General features: G+C 44.5%; 1 protein-coding gene across 10 annotated transcripts in view; it reads right to left on the minus strand.

The window, feature by feature from the left end:
• dmd (dystrophin) overlaps positions 1 to 16,821 on the minus strand; it is a 2,667,466-nt gene that overhangs the window by 1,500,982 nt on the left and 1,149,663 nt on the right. For all 10 annotated transcript variants that reach the window (XM_038802261.1, XM_038802266.1, XM_038802267.1 and 7 more), the window contains 3 exons: positions 11,948 to 12,061; positions 6,779 to 6,934; positions 1,968 to 2,138 (listed from right to left, as the gene is read on the minus strand). In XM_038802261.1, the coding sequence (XP_038658189.1) occupies positions 1,968 to 2,138; positions 6,779 to 6,934; positions 11,948 to 12,061 (441 nt within the window). The remainder of the gene's footprint in view (positions 1 to 1,967; positions 2,139 to 6,778; positions 6,935 to 11,947; positions 12,062 to 16,821) is intronic.

Below are 16,821 nucleotides of genomic sequence, written 5' to 3' on the forward strand. Positions count from 1 at the left end.
TTCATTACCTTTTACAAGCCTCTTGATAGACAGAACAAGGCTACTTCAAAGGGTGGATTTGTTTTGTTTGTTTTTATAGCTCTTCACAGTCCATTGACTCTAAAGTGCGTCTTCTTTTGAGCAAGTCTTGTTTCTACCCACAATTTTGTATCTTAAAGAGGCATTTTTTTGTTCTGAAGTGCATCCTAAATGCACGGTAGCATTGTGGTTAGCACAATTGCTTCACAGCCCCAGGGTCCCAGGTTCGATTCCCGGCTTGGGTCACTGTCCGGGCGGAGTCTGCACGTTCTCCCCGTGTGTGCGTGGGTTTCGTCCGGGTGCTCTAGTTTCCTCCCACAGTTCAAAGATGTGCAGGTTAGGTGGATTGGCTATGCTAAATTGCCCTTAGTGTCTAAAATTGCCCTTAGTGCTGGGTTATGGGGATAGGGTGGAGATGTGTGCCTGGGTAGGGTGCTCTTTCCAAGAGCCGGTGCAGACTCGATGGGCCGAATGGCCTCCTTCTGCACTGTAAATTCTATAATTCAACTAGTGACTGTGCCTTTACCCACCCTATGGTGGGTAAAAAGAGCAAGTGTTGTTCCTAACCAAATTTCTTTTCTGCTACAGTTTATCTGTTCTGAAGATCGTCTAGATAGACCAGGTGCTCTGCCTGAGTGCTGTTGCCTGCTGCTCTGCTGACAGGATACAGTGCCAGGTTGGCATTACCAAGGAGCAGGGCCTGAAGTAAGGGACTGAGAGGGGGCCTGAAGTGGGATAGGCCTTAACTAGGCATGTGGGGGTGGGGGGGGGGGGGGGGGGGGAGGGGGGGGGAGGGTTTCTTGCCAGAGATTTGGGGAGTGGAAGAGGACTTTCCTGTAATTGAGGGGTGGTGGGGCCATAGTGTTATCTGAGAATCTGGTCTTGCTGGCTTCTTCGGGTCCCACAACACAAATCACCTTGACTCCAAAAAACTTTCTAAGTGTGGGTGGATTGCAACCTGGATTGTGCCAACCCACCCAGCGGGAATCGCACCTTGTTTCCTGCCGGAGACAATACTTGGAAACTTTTTGAGAGAATTCCGCCTGACTTTTCAAGTGTGACCTGAATTCTCCAGCCATTGGGATTGTCTTTTCTGCTGGCAATGCACCCCTGACCACCGGTTACATGACGTTGTGGGGTGGCTTCAATTGGATATCCCATTGGCAAGTGGCAGGAAATGATAATCCAGCCGCCAGTACTAAAAAACATGGATTCAAAACGTTAACTCAGTTTCTCTCTCTGTAGATGCTGCCAGACCTGCTGAGTCTTTCCAGTATTTCCTGTTTTTATTTCAAAAAAGGCCTTACGGATTGTGTGTAAATTAAGTAGTTACACTGAAAATACATTGGGACACAGGTGTATCGTAATTTCTCCCTCTTTTTAGAAATTTACATTGCAGGTGAAAATAGACATACCGGTATATGAAAGTATGTTTTTCGCAGGTGGAGATTGATTTCCTGAAGACCCGACAAACAATCAAGACAAGAGCAGATAACTCCAGCAACATTTGATCTTGATGCTTCGATCAGGTATCTTTCCAGTATTACTGTGTCACTTTTTTCAACTGATAGGTTGCATGCTTGGCACAGATTATGGTTTCAAATTCAAGGTCTTGTGCAACATAAACACAGATTGTTGTAATCCACTAGGATTATTGCAGGTGACAGATATACGAGTCTAATCATCCCATTACAAACAGGATTAATCCAACCATATTTTTTTTGGATCCTCATGTTTTCTCCCAAGCACAATTGATCATCCACTCATGTGGAGAACAATTGTGCCCAAGAGCATTCAACAGAACCTTAAAGTTTGCACTAATGTTTGCCGACAAAGTTTGTCAGTTAGAAACTGGAAAGATGAAATGCTGGAGATACATTGCCACCCAACGAGTATTAATGCAGAAAATTATATAAAAGACATAAACAAATATTCAAAGTGAAATTTACCGTGAGTTCTTCCACAGCATTTTTGAGCTCTTCGGGCGTTTTATATTCAAAATCTCTTTCCAAATATTCCTCCTCAGCTTGCGCTATCCATTCCTGCATTTCGGACAGGTCTTTCCTGAGACTCATGGTCTTATCCAGTCCACCTTTTAATGCAGTCTTTTTGGCATATGCCTATTTTATACAGTTTAAGAAAAAGGCAGCTTTGACTGTTTATTTTTCACAAAACGCTTTACATGGCATTACAAAGAAACCTATAATTTAAAATGTCTGGGAAGTGTACAAAGCCTTTTTTTAAATTTAGGCAGTCACATATGGACTAACTACAGCTCCCTGCAGAATTTTACACTGAGCCAGTACCCACTGGCTTAATCACAAATATTGGGTCAAGCAGACAGATGGATTGTGATAAATAATCTTCAAATGTGAAAAAAATGGTCATTATTATGAAACAATCGAAACATTAATGGCCGGACACTCTGTTTCAGAGACTAAGAGCAGGATTCTCCGACTGCTGACACCAAAATCACGTTCGTCGATTGGCTGTAGAATCTGTTTTTACGGCAAAATTGGGAGCGGTGCAGTTTTTTGGATGCTCCGCCCCCTCAAAAGTAACTGCTGAGTACGCCGCATGCCATTGGGACAGCCTCAGAACGTCACCTGAGCCTCTCCTCTGATGCTGCGCCTCCGATGGGCTGACTTCATGATGGAATATGTCGTGTGTCCTCTCAGTTTTGGGGATCTCGTGTGGCGGTTGCGGACTGTGTCGAGGTGGGGAGCCATTCCGCTAGCCAGAGGTCTTCGGCAGGAAGCTGGGGAACTGCTGGGGGGAGGGTGGTCCAGGGGTGGCGAGGGGGTAATGGGGGGGGGGCACTATCTGCCAGGCCGGGTCCAAGAGCGGCCACCGCAGGTCACCGCCGTGCGCATGCGCGGCCACGGACCCGGCAATTCTCCATCCGTATTTGCAGGTAAAGTCAGGGACTTATGTAGCTCAGCTCCTGACCCCCCACCAGGCGGAGCATCGTTCAGGTCGGATCCGACCTTTTCATTGTAAAACTCGACACTTCCTCCGGACATAGCCTCAAAATCGGAGAATCCAGCCCCATGTGTGAATGCCGGAACAGAATTGGTGGACTTCAACAACCACAGGATCAGCACCAGACCGAGCAATTCAGGATCCCTCAATGGGCTAGCACCAGCACCACATGAAGCTCAAGAGAAACGGTACCTGATTTCCCAGGTTCGGGATCGCCACAGGAGAGGCTGACAAGCTGCAGCCGCAAAAAACACTCCACTCCCCCCCCCCACACTCATCCCAGCCAACAAGATGGCAGCACGAAGAGCGGCACCCCAGTTTGCGGATGCGGAGCTGGAGACCATGTTGGACACTGTGGAGGAGAGGCGGGTGACACTGTTCCCCGGGTGCAGGCTGCCACCCGCCGCCATATACTGGGCCTGAGCGCAGGAGGCATAGGTCATGAGCGCTGTGGATCCCACCACCAGGACCGGCCAGCAGTGCCAGAAGAAGCTGCACAACTTCCTCAGGGCAGCCAGGGTGAGCAGCACCATTCCCCTGGCACCAACCCCCTTCCCACACACCCATAACCTCTGGAGGGCGAACAAACTCCACCCGCCGGCAGTCTGCTCGCAACCCAACCTTCATCACATGCCAGCACCCATACCTCCCGCGCTGGTTGGGGACCCTGACCACAAAGGCCACCAGCAGCCCAACCCCTGTGCCGCACGCATCCGACTTCCTAACACATTTCACGTTCTGTTCCCTACACCCCAGGAGAAGGTGACGCAGGGAGAGAAAGGACACTGGAGGGGGGGCTTCTGGACCTGTGGCCACTCACCATCGCGGAGTGGCGGGCACCAGACCTGTTAAGTGGACCCAGACAGTGGGCAGTGCAGGTCTGACACCCCAAATATAGCCCCTAGGGGACTAGTCTCCAAGTTCACATGCAAGATTGGCGACATGGTGCTGATAAACGGCCCCAAAATTTCTCCAACCTCGGGCAGGACCAGAACATATATACATGATTAGCTGTGTCCTTCCCACACTGTTTACAAATATCCTCTACCCCTCAAACAGACGGTTCATCCTCGACGCTGTGAGGTATTCCCTGGATACCACATTTAGCTTTATCAACCCCAGCCTCACACATGAGGTAGAGGCATTCACCTTCCGCAGCACCTCACACAACAATCCCTCTCTAGCACCGTCATACATCACCGACAGTCATGCCGCCGGCCGGTGGGCTTCTGCCAGGGCTGGGGGAGTAGTGGGGGATGGCCGGGAGGTGGGCTGTGTGGTCGTGGTGGACTGGTACATGGTCGAACGCAACCAACGCCTTTTTTTCAGGCGCAGTTGGTGCATGTGTGGGGGGATATAAGTGTCCATGCGGCTGCAGCTTGTCAGCCATGCGCATGCTCAGCACAGACCCGGCGATTCTCCCACTATGTTTTGGGTGTTTCACGTGGTGCCGTTGCTAGCCACTGACTGGTAGTGGAATTGGTGCGGTGGTTGCACCGATTTTTGCATCGTGGAATTCCACGGATCTTCCGTAGGCATCAACACTTAGCCACAGGAACGGAGAATCCAACCCATTATTTTCTTCCACAATCCTCCCATAAATCTCTGAGATGATTCCACACTCCAACCCCAGCACCGACAACACCACCTCCAGCAACGAGGAGGAAGGTGCTACCGGAAAGGTCAGAAAGAACTTTTTCCGCAAAGTCCTGCACCTGCATGTACCCAAAACCCTCCGTACCCCCAAATGTCACCCCAAATCCCCCAAACGTACAAACCGCCCTTTCAAAAACAAATCCTTCACCCCATCACCCGTCATTCCTCCCATCCCCAAAACCTTGCATCTTTCCTCCCAGGCTGAAACGCATGGTTCCCTTGGATCAATATCAACCTCAACACCGCCCCCAACCTAAATTTCTGAAGAAATTGCCTTCGTATTTTCAGCGTGGCCATGACCAGAGGTCTCCCAGAATATCTACCTGGGGTAAACGGGAGTGGCGCCATTACAAGTACCCGCAGCCCCGACCCCCTACAAGAATCTGTCTCCATCTTCACCACAAAGCTTCCGTATCCCCGCTCCAATCCTGCACCTTCTCCACATTTGCTGCCCAATAATATGACAACATGTTTGGGACGCCCAACCCCTTCCCTGATTGCTGCCACTTTGTTGGTATTTAAATAAGGAAAAAAAAATTGAATACTTAGCATGTTTTTGTAGACTATGAAAATGACCTGAAATCGAGTTGCGAATCTTGTTTGCCACTGGGAGCACATCCATTTATTTTCTGCCCCAGAATGTGCAGGTTACTGTTTCATGGGCTCAACTATGTGCTGGCTTTTACCAAATCAGCCATCAGAGGTTTAGATATGAAGGGTAATTTTTTTTCCCTGGATATAAAACTGGCTTGCTCAATATAGAAACAGCCACATATTAATTGTACTTGCTTTTGCTTTATGCCGGGTGGTAAGATGGAAATCTGCCCTGGGAATTTCATCCCAGGGCTAATTCTCCACAAAAGAATGATTCAATTCTACTACCTTTATCATTCAGCTGTGAAGAATGGAGACAAACCAGAAATACTGGAACTGCCCATCAAACCCCACTATCTCACATCAAGAGACAAGACATGATTACTGTTCACAGGATATTGTGAGAAAGTGATGTATATGTCAAGTGTTCACATCATTCCATTCGCTCCAAGAGATTATTTTGAATCAAAATAGGTCAACCTTACAGAATTCTCTGTAAACACAGACATACAAAGGGACTGAAATTATTCTTGTTGATAACTTCCATGAAAAGGTTATCCCATTCTGTTCTTGCCCTGACTTATTCCACACAACAATAAAATTAATATTGTACTAAATAAAAGTCAGAGACAGCAAATTAAAACAAAACCCATCAAAGACTTTGCTGGAAATTGTAAGTACAAAGCTGTTGGGATATTTTCCAGCCATTCTCACCCGTGGGATTTTCTGGTCCAGCTGATGGCGAACCCCTGCCGCGGAGGAAATCCCATTGACAGCAGTAAAGGGCGGTAGATCAGAAGATCCCACCGCCAGCCTACAGCGCGCCACCTCTCGTCACCGAGAAATACACTGCAGTGGAATGCCACCCCCCTTCCCCCATTATCACTTTACAAGACTCAACAGTCATAGCACTATACGAACCATATCTTCATCCGCTGAAGTGTAGGACACCAAATCATCAAAACTAGTTACATTCGGACTCAGAAGGACAATGTATAAAAATGATATGCATTATGAACAAAGTTTGTTGGGGCAGTTAGTTTCTAAAACTAACTGCCCCACAAGCATATATTCCAGCTCCGCATTGTGCAGAATTTAGTGACTGTGACATGAAGACTCAATACTGGGTGTCATCCTGAACGCAACTGCCCACTTATTAAACTATTACATTATCTTCATATCTTGACAACAAAATTGGTGCCAAACTTCACTCAGTAGTTTGCTCTTTGGTGAACAGACACTTTGATCTTTTACGCGTACTATGATTGATAAATGTTGACAGATATTTAACAATACTCTTTGTGCATGTTAGTGGGTTTCTGCATGTCCGCATTCCCAGTGAAGATGCAGCAACAAAGCTGGAGCAGCTCTGACAAAATTCACTGCCATAGTCAGATGAAGACGCAAGAATTTTAATTAATACAAAAACCCAAAATGTCCAGTTCAACATCTCTACCACTTTTTACTGCATGAAACTTAGATATCTGAAGGCACTGTTACTTTAATTTTCAGAGACTGGAGTTCTCACCTGTTTACAGATGTTCTCCCAGCATGCATTCAACTCATAGAGTTCAGTCCGTAACTTTCCCACATAGGTTGGCTCAGCCTGGCTTTTCAATGTTTCACCAATCTCATTAATACCATTTAAGCTGGGCTGGATAGTTTGAATGTCATTTACTAATGCCTGGAAAAGAAAGGAGACGTAGTTATCCGAATTATTTAAACATGCCTGCAGTTACACAGATGAAATATGGAGCAGAATATGGCGGTTCAGTGAAACTCACAGCTAAGTTTAGGAACCAATTTCCCTTCTGGTACTAATAAGACAGTGAAAAGTATTAATGAAAACTTAATGAAACCATGACATATTTCAAAAGTAAATTGAACATCTAGAGATTGATCTTGCACAAGAATCTGTAATTTGAGTTTGAGGAAGGATTCACATTTTGATAATGCAATTGCTCTGGTTCTGTGTAGTAATGCTGTAAAAGTCTATAACATTATTTTGCTTTCATGCTGATCATTTTTCCACATACAACGGAGATAGGAATTTTGACAGATAGAGAACAATAATTTACTTGTCAGTGAGCTACTAATTTAGTGCAGAGATTCAAATACCATAAACAGAGAAAAGAACACACAGTTTAAGAATGTCAGCAGAACACGGATATTGAATTACTGTCTTTAACCCATTGGAAGCGGTCATTCTTTAAAGCAATATATGCTCAAGATTTTAGAAAGACCACCGTAGCCACACCGACAAACTCAAACCCTTGTTCCTGGGCCTGCCATTCCCTGCCTGATTTCCAAAGACTGTACTCACCAACCATTCATAGTTGAAGCTTCTCAGGAAATGAGCTCTATCCAATTGTCTTTGGTTCATTTGGAGTAGGTAGCTTCATTGCCAGAACTTGTCAGCCAGAAGCCTGCTACCCTTAGCAACTTCTTTGAATCGGCTAATTTAGATTTTCAACACATCAGGGAATGATTCACAAGGCAGCTTCTGAGAGCTCAGGAAATGAAGGGAAGATCTAATATTGTGCAAAAATGCAAGGAGTGGATACGCTCTTGTTTTATAAAATACGGTTCACCATTTGTTAAACTTTGACTTATTTTAAACTGAATCTCATAAGAACATAAGAAAGAGGAGTGTAGGCCCATGAGCCTGCTCTTCCTTTCAATTAGACCATGCTGAATTTCTAGATTAACTCCACATTCCCACCCTATCCCCATATTGCTCCATTGCCTTAGTGTCCAAAACACAACCAATCTCAAGCCTGAATATCCTCATTGGCAGAGTGTTCACAGTCATCAATGGTAAAGAATTCCAAAGTAATCACGACACTCAGGGTGAGGTAGTTTCTTCTCATCTCTATCCTCACAGAATTTTATATGTTTCAATGAGATCACCTCCCATTCTCTAAACTCCAGAGAAACCCATTCTACTCATTGCTCCTCACAGAAAAACCTTCTCATCCGAAATCCTCTCATCCCAAGTATCAATCTAGTAAACCGAAAAAACTTGTTGGGACACTTCAGAGCCAAGTGTATCCTTGCTTATAAACGGAGATCAAATTGTACACCAGGTGTGATTGCATCAAAAGAATTTCAGCAAGATCTTTTGATTCTCATACTCCAGTAAAGGTAATCATACCATTTGCCTTCCTATTGCTTGGTATATTTGCATGTATAAGGTCCCTCAAAGCCTTCTGAATGTCAAAATTAACTAGTCCCCTGATCTTTTAAAAAATATTATTTTTCTCCATTCTTCCAAAGCGGATCATTGCACACTTCCCTTCATTATACTCCATCTACCACATTCTTGCCTAATCATTTAAATTGCCCATATTCCTTTGGAGCCTCTTTGCATCCTCTTCCCAGCTTACTTTCTGATCTAGATTTCAGCAAACTTGAGTGTGTTCTACTTGGGTCCCTCACCCACGTCATTGACTTGACAAAGATTGTAAGTAACTGACTGAAAGAAGCCGAGGCCAAAGCAGTTATCTTTGTGGAATTCTAATATTTACTTCTTGTCATCCCAAAAATGCCTTATTTATTCCAACTCTCTATTCTCTTGGTCCATTAACCAATCCACAATTCATGCCAATATATTATCTCCATCTTCATAAGCCTACTTCTTTTTAAAATAAATTTAGAGTATCCAATAATTTTTTCTCCACTTAAGGGGCAATTTAGTGTGGCCAATTCACCTACCCCGGACAGTGACCCGGGGCCGGCAACGAACCCGGGGCCGGGATGGAACCCGGTTCCTCAGCGCAGAGAGGCAGCAGAGCTTACCACTGCACAACCGTGATAAGCCTACTTCTTATGCAATCTCTCGTGCAGCATCTTAAGAAACAACTGAATCATCTTGATCTCCTCCATGCACTTTCATAAGGCAGTGAAATATTTTTTCTGTTTTGCAAAGATAGTTTTGCAGCGTCATTCACAAATCTAATACCAATCACTTTTTACATTTCATGGCTCCATTAGGCCTTTCTTCATCCAATAATATTGGCCTCACAGTTTCCTGTACTGCCCGAGTCTGTTTCAGTTTTGGTATTTTTAGTAGCAAAGGTAAAAGGTAAAGTCACCATGGTCCCAGGTGACCATAGGCTGCTCTCTCCTTTGAGGGGAGGGGGGGGGGGGGAGCTGTCTGGTGGTGATTTAACTTGAGGGTCACCACACCTCAGGCAAGGAGCAAGGTTGAGAAGGCAGCGCCTTTATGAGTAACCTCAGGCAGTATGGGAATTGAACCCGCACTGCTGGCCTCGCTCTGTAACACAAAACCAGATGTCTAGCGAACTGATCTGGACCGGCCCCAAATTTTTAGTTGCAAACTCCTGTTGAACACCTTAACATCAGTATCTGTAAGCCCAGCTTCGTCACCTACAATTCAGAAGTGACATAATCTTTCCTCATGGAGTGCTATCTCGTGAACAAACAATTACCTGGTTGCAGTAATTTGCTGGCTGCATTTACTGCTGACCCACGCAACCAAATTCCCTTTGAAATTATGCACATTTAAGACACAGATCAAGCATTGGACTCAAACAATAAAAACTATTTATATCCAAACAGCAAAACAAAGCCTAAAAAATGTCAACCATTAAAAGAAATATGCTTCCACCAAAATTGTCTACAATGACTCAATTAGCTTCTGTCAGAATAGCTGTTGATTCAAATTTGAGAACCTCCATTAAATAATGAGCAAAGCTATGGTTATAGTACAGTAAATTCAGCCTCTTTTCATTCTTGCTTCAGCTCCTTGCTCACCCCAGGCAGAGATTTCTTCTCTCAAAATTCGTATTCAGTTCAGGGAAACACTATTGATGAAACTCTTCTATCATTTCAAACTCCCTGCTTTTAACTGGATTGGGGATCAGAACACACATTCTTACTAAATCCTTGGTGCAGCATTTCCCAAACAAACTCAAAAATATTTCACACATAAACAGAAACACTTAGATCAAACATGTAAATGTTTAAAATACATAATACACTGCCCCTACCCCTTATATAATAGTGCACCATTTTAATTATAAGCACCTCCACTCTCTTCCCACCAAAAGTCCTGCTATCATTACAATACTGCTCATGTTCAGTACCTTGAGATGTGAAGTCACCTTTATCCATTCATCTGCAAAAGTTCCGATCATTTGCCATTTTTAAATTGCACTCCTCATTACTGATTCAACAAGTAAGAAGAAAACAAGCTCAGGTTCCAGCACTTGGTATTGGACCACACAGTCTGGCTTTGGAGTGTGGTGGTGATTGAAATGCATTTAAGTGTAAATCGGATACAAAAGAAAACTGCTGTTTTAGCAAGAGGCATTTATTTTTCTACTTATTTCTTGCATTATGATGGTGAAGTTGTGACTGAAGTTATTAAGTCTTTCAATTATATTTCATCAGTAAAAAAAAAAGAAAAATTAGAACTCAAGGCATGTCTTCACCTTTTGTCCACCATAATAGACTGCCTTGCTGAAACAGTATTGGCTAAAGGTACCGGCCATGAATGACGAGCATGCATTATGAAGAGCAGAAGAATGGCTGATTGTGAGACACAACAACTGTCAAATCTGAATGTCCTGGTGACGCTGAAAGTGGTGCAGAATGTTTTTTCTCCCTTAAGTGGTGGGAATTCCTTGATTCAGTTATGGGCTGATATTTCCCCACCAACTTTCTATTTTCTAACATACCCAAAACACATAGTAACAAAAGTTTCTTAATATAGTTGCGAGGAATCTTTTTTTTTAAAAGTTTGTATGTTTTGAGGCACACCCTCAGTGAAAAGAGAAAGAGAAAAGAGGAATTGAAAGGGGAAACTGACCCCCTCAGTTCTAAACGAAACAAAAACAAACTTGAGATTGGGAAAGCAAAAGGTCTCGGCAGACTGAACCCGGTTGAAAGCTATAATAGGAGACAGATCAATCTAAGCTGGCTAATGGCAGTTGATGAATCCAGGGGTGCAGGCAAGCTGAAGAAAGCAGAGATCAGATCCAGAAGCTGAGAATTGGTTGCTGCGGCTATTTCTGTTATTTGAAGATAACATTGGTGGATCTATCCCTTCCAGATCAAGTTGAACAGTCTCTCCAGACATGCACCATTTCAGTGAAGACTGTTGTGATGTAACTCGGGGTGGTTATACACCTGAGGATCAGACCAGTTCAGAGAAAGAGAGGAGCTGAAATTCCTCATGTGGAAGACAGAGTTTTAAAAGCAAAAGTCTGAGTGGACTGCTCAGCCAATTCATAAGAGCTGTCTTAGTCGCACTTCAATTTAATACTCAATTTCTAGTTTATAATTGACCGTAATTTGCCTGTTAATTCCTGTTCAAATTATGTTGATTCTGGATTAAACAGTATCAAAGATAGTGTTTAGTGTTTGCATTGTTTGACTCTTGTATAGTAAAATTGCTCTGTTTTAACCATGAAATCATGAGGCTTTTATCTTTCAATAAATAACTAGATTTCAAATTTCATTTTCTTTTTAAAGTTACTGGTTCATAACGCAGTGAAAAATGCGAATTCATTAAACTTTTTTATTTCTAATTTAGCTTCCAATACCTTTCCATCTGATAAATAGACAACAACCGACCCGCAATTGTAATTACACTCGAAATTTGCAGCTCTCATTCATGATGCTGACATGTCTACTAAAAGAGCAAAATTGGTTGTGCAGGCAATTTACTCACAGTACATTGCTCTAGCTGCTTTTCAAGTGCCTCCGAATCACCAAGTGCAGGCCATTCTTCATTCAGGAAAACATCAACTTCAGCCATCCATTTCTTTAAGGTTTTTGCGTCATTCTGTAAAACACAATCCAATATGAAGTTTCAAATGATTGTCTCTATTCCCATTATAACAAGTTCCATCAAAATCTCTCAATAAATTTCAATCAATCCCTGTCCAGTTCATTTAATGTCACTGGGGTCTTGCACAGCCAGTTCCCACTCTGTTCAATTGCAGGAATTAGAAAGCTCGAAATATTTCTGAGAACAGGCTAAATTCACTGAGGTAAAGCAAATTCAGTTTACTGGAGGGAAAAAAACATACAAATCTTATTGCATAAAAATTGATTTTTCAAAATGTATTTATTGTGACGTGGGTGTTCATTGTCCAACTCTAATTGCCATCAAGAAGGTGGTGCCTTCTTGAACCGCTGCAGTTCATGTGGTGAAGGTACATTCTCCCAAGTGCTCTTCAACAACAAGTTCCAGGATTTAAAAAAAATATTATTTTATTCAAACAATATTTTTCATTATAACCAACCCAACAACAATACAACCAACCCCAACCCATATTAGTCCCATGACACACCCAACCAGTCCCCCCAAACCCTCCTCCCCCTCCATAAAGAAAACAAAACTTTAGCAAACCATTAACCCAACTAAAAAGGTGAACCCCACCCTCCAACAGCTGACAGTAAACAGTTCGCTGAAAAAGATGAAAGCTGCCACCTCAAGGAGAACCCTTTCACCCAACTTTCTCATGGTAAATTGATCTTCTCGAAATGCAAATATTCCATCAGATGCACCCAACTAAGCTGACGTCTTAGCGGCACTATGGATCTCCACCTACGCAAAACTTGGCTCTGGGATATTAGCGAGGCAAATGCTAAAACATCTGCTTTTGTCCCCGTCTGTAACAACGTTGAGTCTAATACTCCAAAAATGGCCACCAATGGGCACAACTCCAACTGCATGCCCAAAATATCTGACACTGTATCAGAAAAGGAAACCCAAAAATTAACATGCTCAAGACCAAAACATGTGCGTGTGATTTTCAGGTCCCCTTGGACACTGCACATACCAATCCTCCGCCTCCAAGAAGAACCCACTCAAACCCACTCACACGTACCCAAGTCAGGAGCACCCTGAGCACCACCTTGAACTGGACCAGGCTTATCTTCACACACGAAGATGTGAAGTTGACCCTGGTGAACAGCCTCACTCCACATTCACCCCCACCCGTCAGTACCAAACCCAGCTCATCCTGCCACTTTCTTGTTACTTCCTACAACAATGCCTGTTCAGTCACCAACATCTGCCCAAAGGCATTCAAAATATTGCCCTCCCCTAACTTGGTCAAGGACAGAACCCTTTCCATAAGCAAGGGTGGTGGCCCCAGAGGAAATTAAGGTAATTCCTTGTGTAAAGATTCAATCACCTGAAAGTACGTAAATACATTCCTTCTCAGGAACTGGAACTTCTCTTTCAACTTTTTTAGGACGGCAAACCTACCCTCCAGAAACATGTCCCTAAACCTCCCCAATCCCTCCCATGCCAAAATGATGAATCTCAGCTAGATGACACGAACCCACGGTTTCTGAAAATCGGAGCCCACATTAAAATGCTGCCTAAATGATTCCAAATCAATTCCTCAAAGTAGCTATCACTCTTGAACTAGAAGGGAATCTAGCAGGGGAAAAAGGGAGTGGTATCATAACCAGGACCCTCAGACTCGATCTACCTGGATTGGGTAATGCAAGCCCCCCCCCCCCCCCCCCCAACACTCCACACCACTGCCTACCCCTTTGCAAAAACATCCCAAGAATCCGAGGAGCCTTACCTGCCCAAACAAAAGTAGAAATCAATTTAGATATAGACGTGCAGTGAAAAGTATTGTTTTGCGTACAGCCCAGGTAGATTGTAAATGAAAAACATAGGGCATACGATAAATTTGTAACCTTGCAAAACAAAGCCTTGGGAAGAAAGACTGGAGACATTGGAACAAAAACAAAGACCGTGAGACAATATTCATCTTCACCGTCTGTACCCATCCCACTCGGGTCAGAGGGAGGGTATCACACTTTTTCAAATTGGCCTTCACCCCATCCATCAGACTAGAAAAGTTAAGTTTATGAAGTGTGGCCAAATCATGGGCCACCCTTTTACCTAGATGCCAGAGGCTAGTCTTGGTCAGACAAAACAGCAGCCTCCCCAGATCAGCTCTCCTCCACGGGGATCACTGTAATAAGTCACTCTTGCCTGGATTTAGCTTGAATCCCTAAAAAGTGCTTAATTAAGAAGCTCCATTAACTCCCCCACATTGGAGGGTCCGTAATAAATAATAACAGATTGCCCGCATATAAGGACACTCTATGCTCCCTCCCCCCACACTCAATCCGGCTCCATCCGGTAGACAACCGCAAAGCAATGGCCAAAGGCTCGATTGCTAATACAAGCAAAAGTGGAGACAACAGGTATCCCTGTCTTGTACCCTGTTCAATTGGAAATAATATGAACTTAGGACATCAGTACATATACTCATAGTGGGGCCCTATATAAAAGCTTAGTCCTTGAAAAATAATTTGGCCGGAAGCTAAACCACCCCAGGATTTCAAAGAGGTCCCTCCACTCAAGCATATCAAAAGCATCAATCAAAATAATCACCTCTAGGTTGATCACTAAGGGGAGCAACAAACAACATTTAACAATCTCCTGATACTGGCCCTGAACAAATGCAGTCTACTCCTCCAAAATCATCCCAGTAGGCATGGTTCCAACCTCATTGCTAACACCTTAGCGTCAGCGTTTCGCAACCGGATAGGCCGATATAACCAACGTTTTATGGGATCCTTGTCCTTCTTCATGGTGAAGGAACACCTGTGTCAGAGTGGCCGGCAACACCCCCCGGGACATGGAATCATTAAACTTATCCAGCAGAAGTGGGACCATTGACCAGCAAACTGTTTATAAAATTCAATGAAGAACTCATCTGGACCCAGTGTTTTTCCCGCCTGCATTAACCAAATGATCTCCTTCAGTCCTATTGGTGCCTCCAACTTCTACCTTCTCTCCTGCTCCACCTCCAGGAAGGTCAACCCATCCAAAAATTGTTTCATTGATGAGGCCTCAACTAGAGGTTCGACTCATGTGGCCCATGGTAGAAGGCCTCAAACACCTCATTATCTTTCTCTGGGGCAGAAAATATCCTGCCACCTGAATCCCTGACCTGCACTACCTCCTGGAAGGCAACCAACCACCTCAGCTGGTGAGCCAACAGATGAATGTGCTTCTCCCCATACTCATAGAAAATCCCATTCAAGTGACACCGCTGGGTTACGGCTTAACCTGTTGTTAACAAATCTTAACTCCAATATCTCCGGCGTTGGGTGGGGGGGTGGGGGAGGGGGGGGTGGTGATCGAGTACTGGTGGTCCACCTCAAGAATGGAGTCTACCAGCCCCTGCATCTCCACCTTCCCAGGTTTATGCGTGTGTGCCTTGAATGAGATTATGTCCCCTTAACCACCGCCTTCAGGGCGTCTCAGAGCCTGAACGGCGAAACTGCCTTGTTTCTGGTGAACTCAATATACTTCCCAAAGCCAAAGGATACCCGGTCACAAACTCCATAAACTCTTATCCATGAGCAACTCCATGTCCAGACTCTACAGGGGTCTTTGAGAGCAGCCCGGTTCCAACATCAGGTCCACAAAATGAAGAACATGATCCAATATAATGATCGTTGAGTAACCCCCCCCACACACACCCCCGCACAACCCAGGGAAAAGAGACCTACCCACTACGAAGAAGTCTATTCGGGAGGAGACCTGATGAGCATGAGAACAGAAAAATAAATCTTCTTATTCCTTGGAAACTTAAACCCCCACAGGTCTGCCCTGCCCCCTCACCGCCTCTCTCCTCCCCCCTCCCCCCCACCTCCCTCCTCTCCCCCCCCCCCCCCCACCACACACACACACACACACAGACACCTGTTCCATGAACACTAATAACTCCTTCGCCACCCCAGACGGATCCTGAAACTTGGGACTCAACCTATCCAGTCTAGGATCTAAAGCACAATTAAATCTCCCTCCCCCACCCTATAATTAAGTGATGACAATCAAGATCAAAATCTGGGATAGATGCCAGCACCTTGTCAATAAATGCCGTGTCATCGCAGTTTGGTTTCCTTCCCGTTGACCAACCACCAGCATGCCCGCCAACATCTCACTATTATGTAACTCCCAACGGAGTCAACTAATATATTGCCTGCAGAAGAAGCCACACTCTTATTAATCAACACCATGGCACTGGGCACCCTATATTCAAAACCTGAGTGGAAACCTGATCCACCAGCCCTTCCACAACCTCATTTGATCTTTATTTCTGAAATGGGTCTCCTGTAAGAAAAAACACCTCCACTTCTCAAGTGCGCAAACACCCGGGACCTTTTTACTGGGGCCGTTTAACCCCCTCACATTCTAGATTATCAACCGAACAGGGGATCTGCCCCCACAACCCAGGATTAGCCACATCCACACTGAGAGGCAATCCGGCAGTGGTTCAACCTGGTCCGGCTGTGAGCCTACTCAAGATGGACGCCACATTCCCCATAAAGCCAGTCCCAAAACAAAGGAATCATCACAGTCAGCAGTGTCCCCCTTCCAATTCTACCCCACCCTCAAGACTAACCAAACAAGCAAAATAACAAAAGCCCCCCTCCCTGTCTCCAAGCTTAGACAAAATAGAAACAAAAAGCCTAAGCTTATTACCATAAGAAAACACACCCCCATGGTAACAAGCTGCAGATTTTCCCCCGTCCCCCTTTTGCCTCTCCCGTTAA

Source organism: Scyliorhinus canicula, chromosome 7 (genome assembly GCF_902713615.1).
Source record: "Scyliorhinus canicula chromosome 7, sScyCan1.1, whole genome shotgun sequence".
Lineage (NCBI taxonomy): Eukaryota > Metazoa > Chordata > Chondrichthyes > Carcharhiniformes > Scyliorhinidae > Scyliorhinus > Scyliorhinus canicula.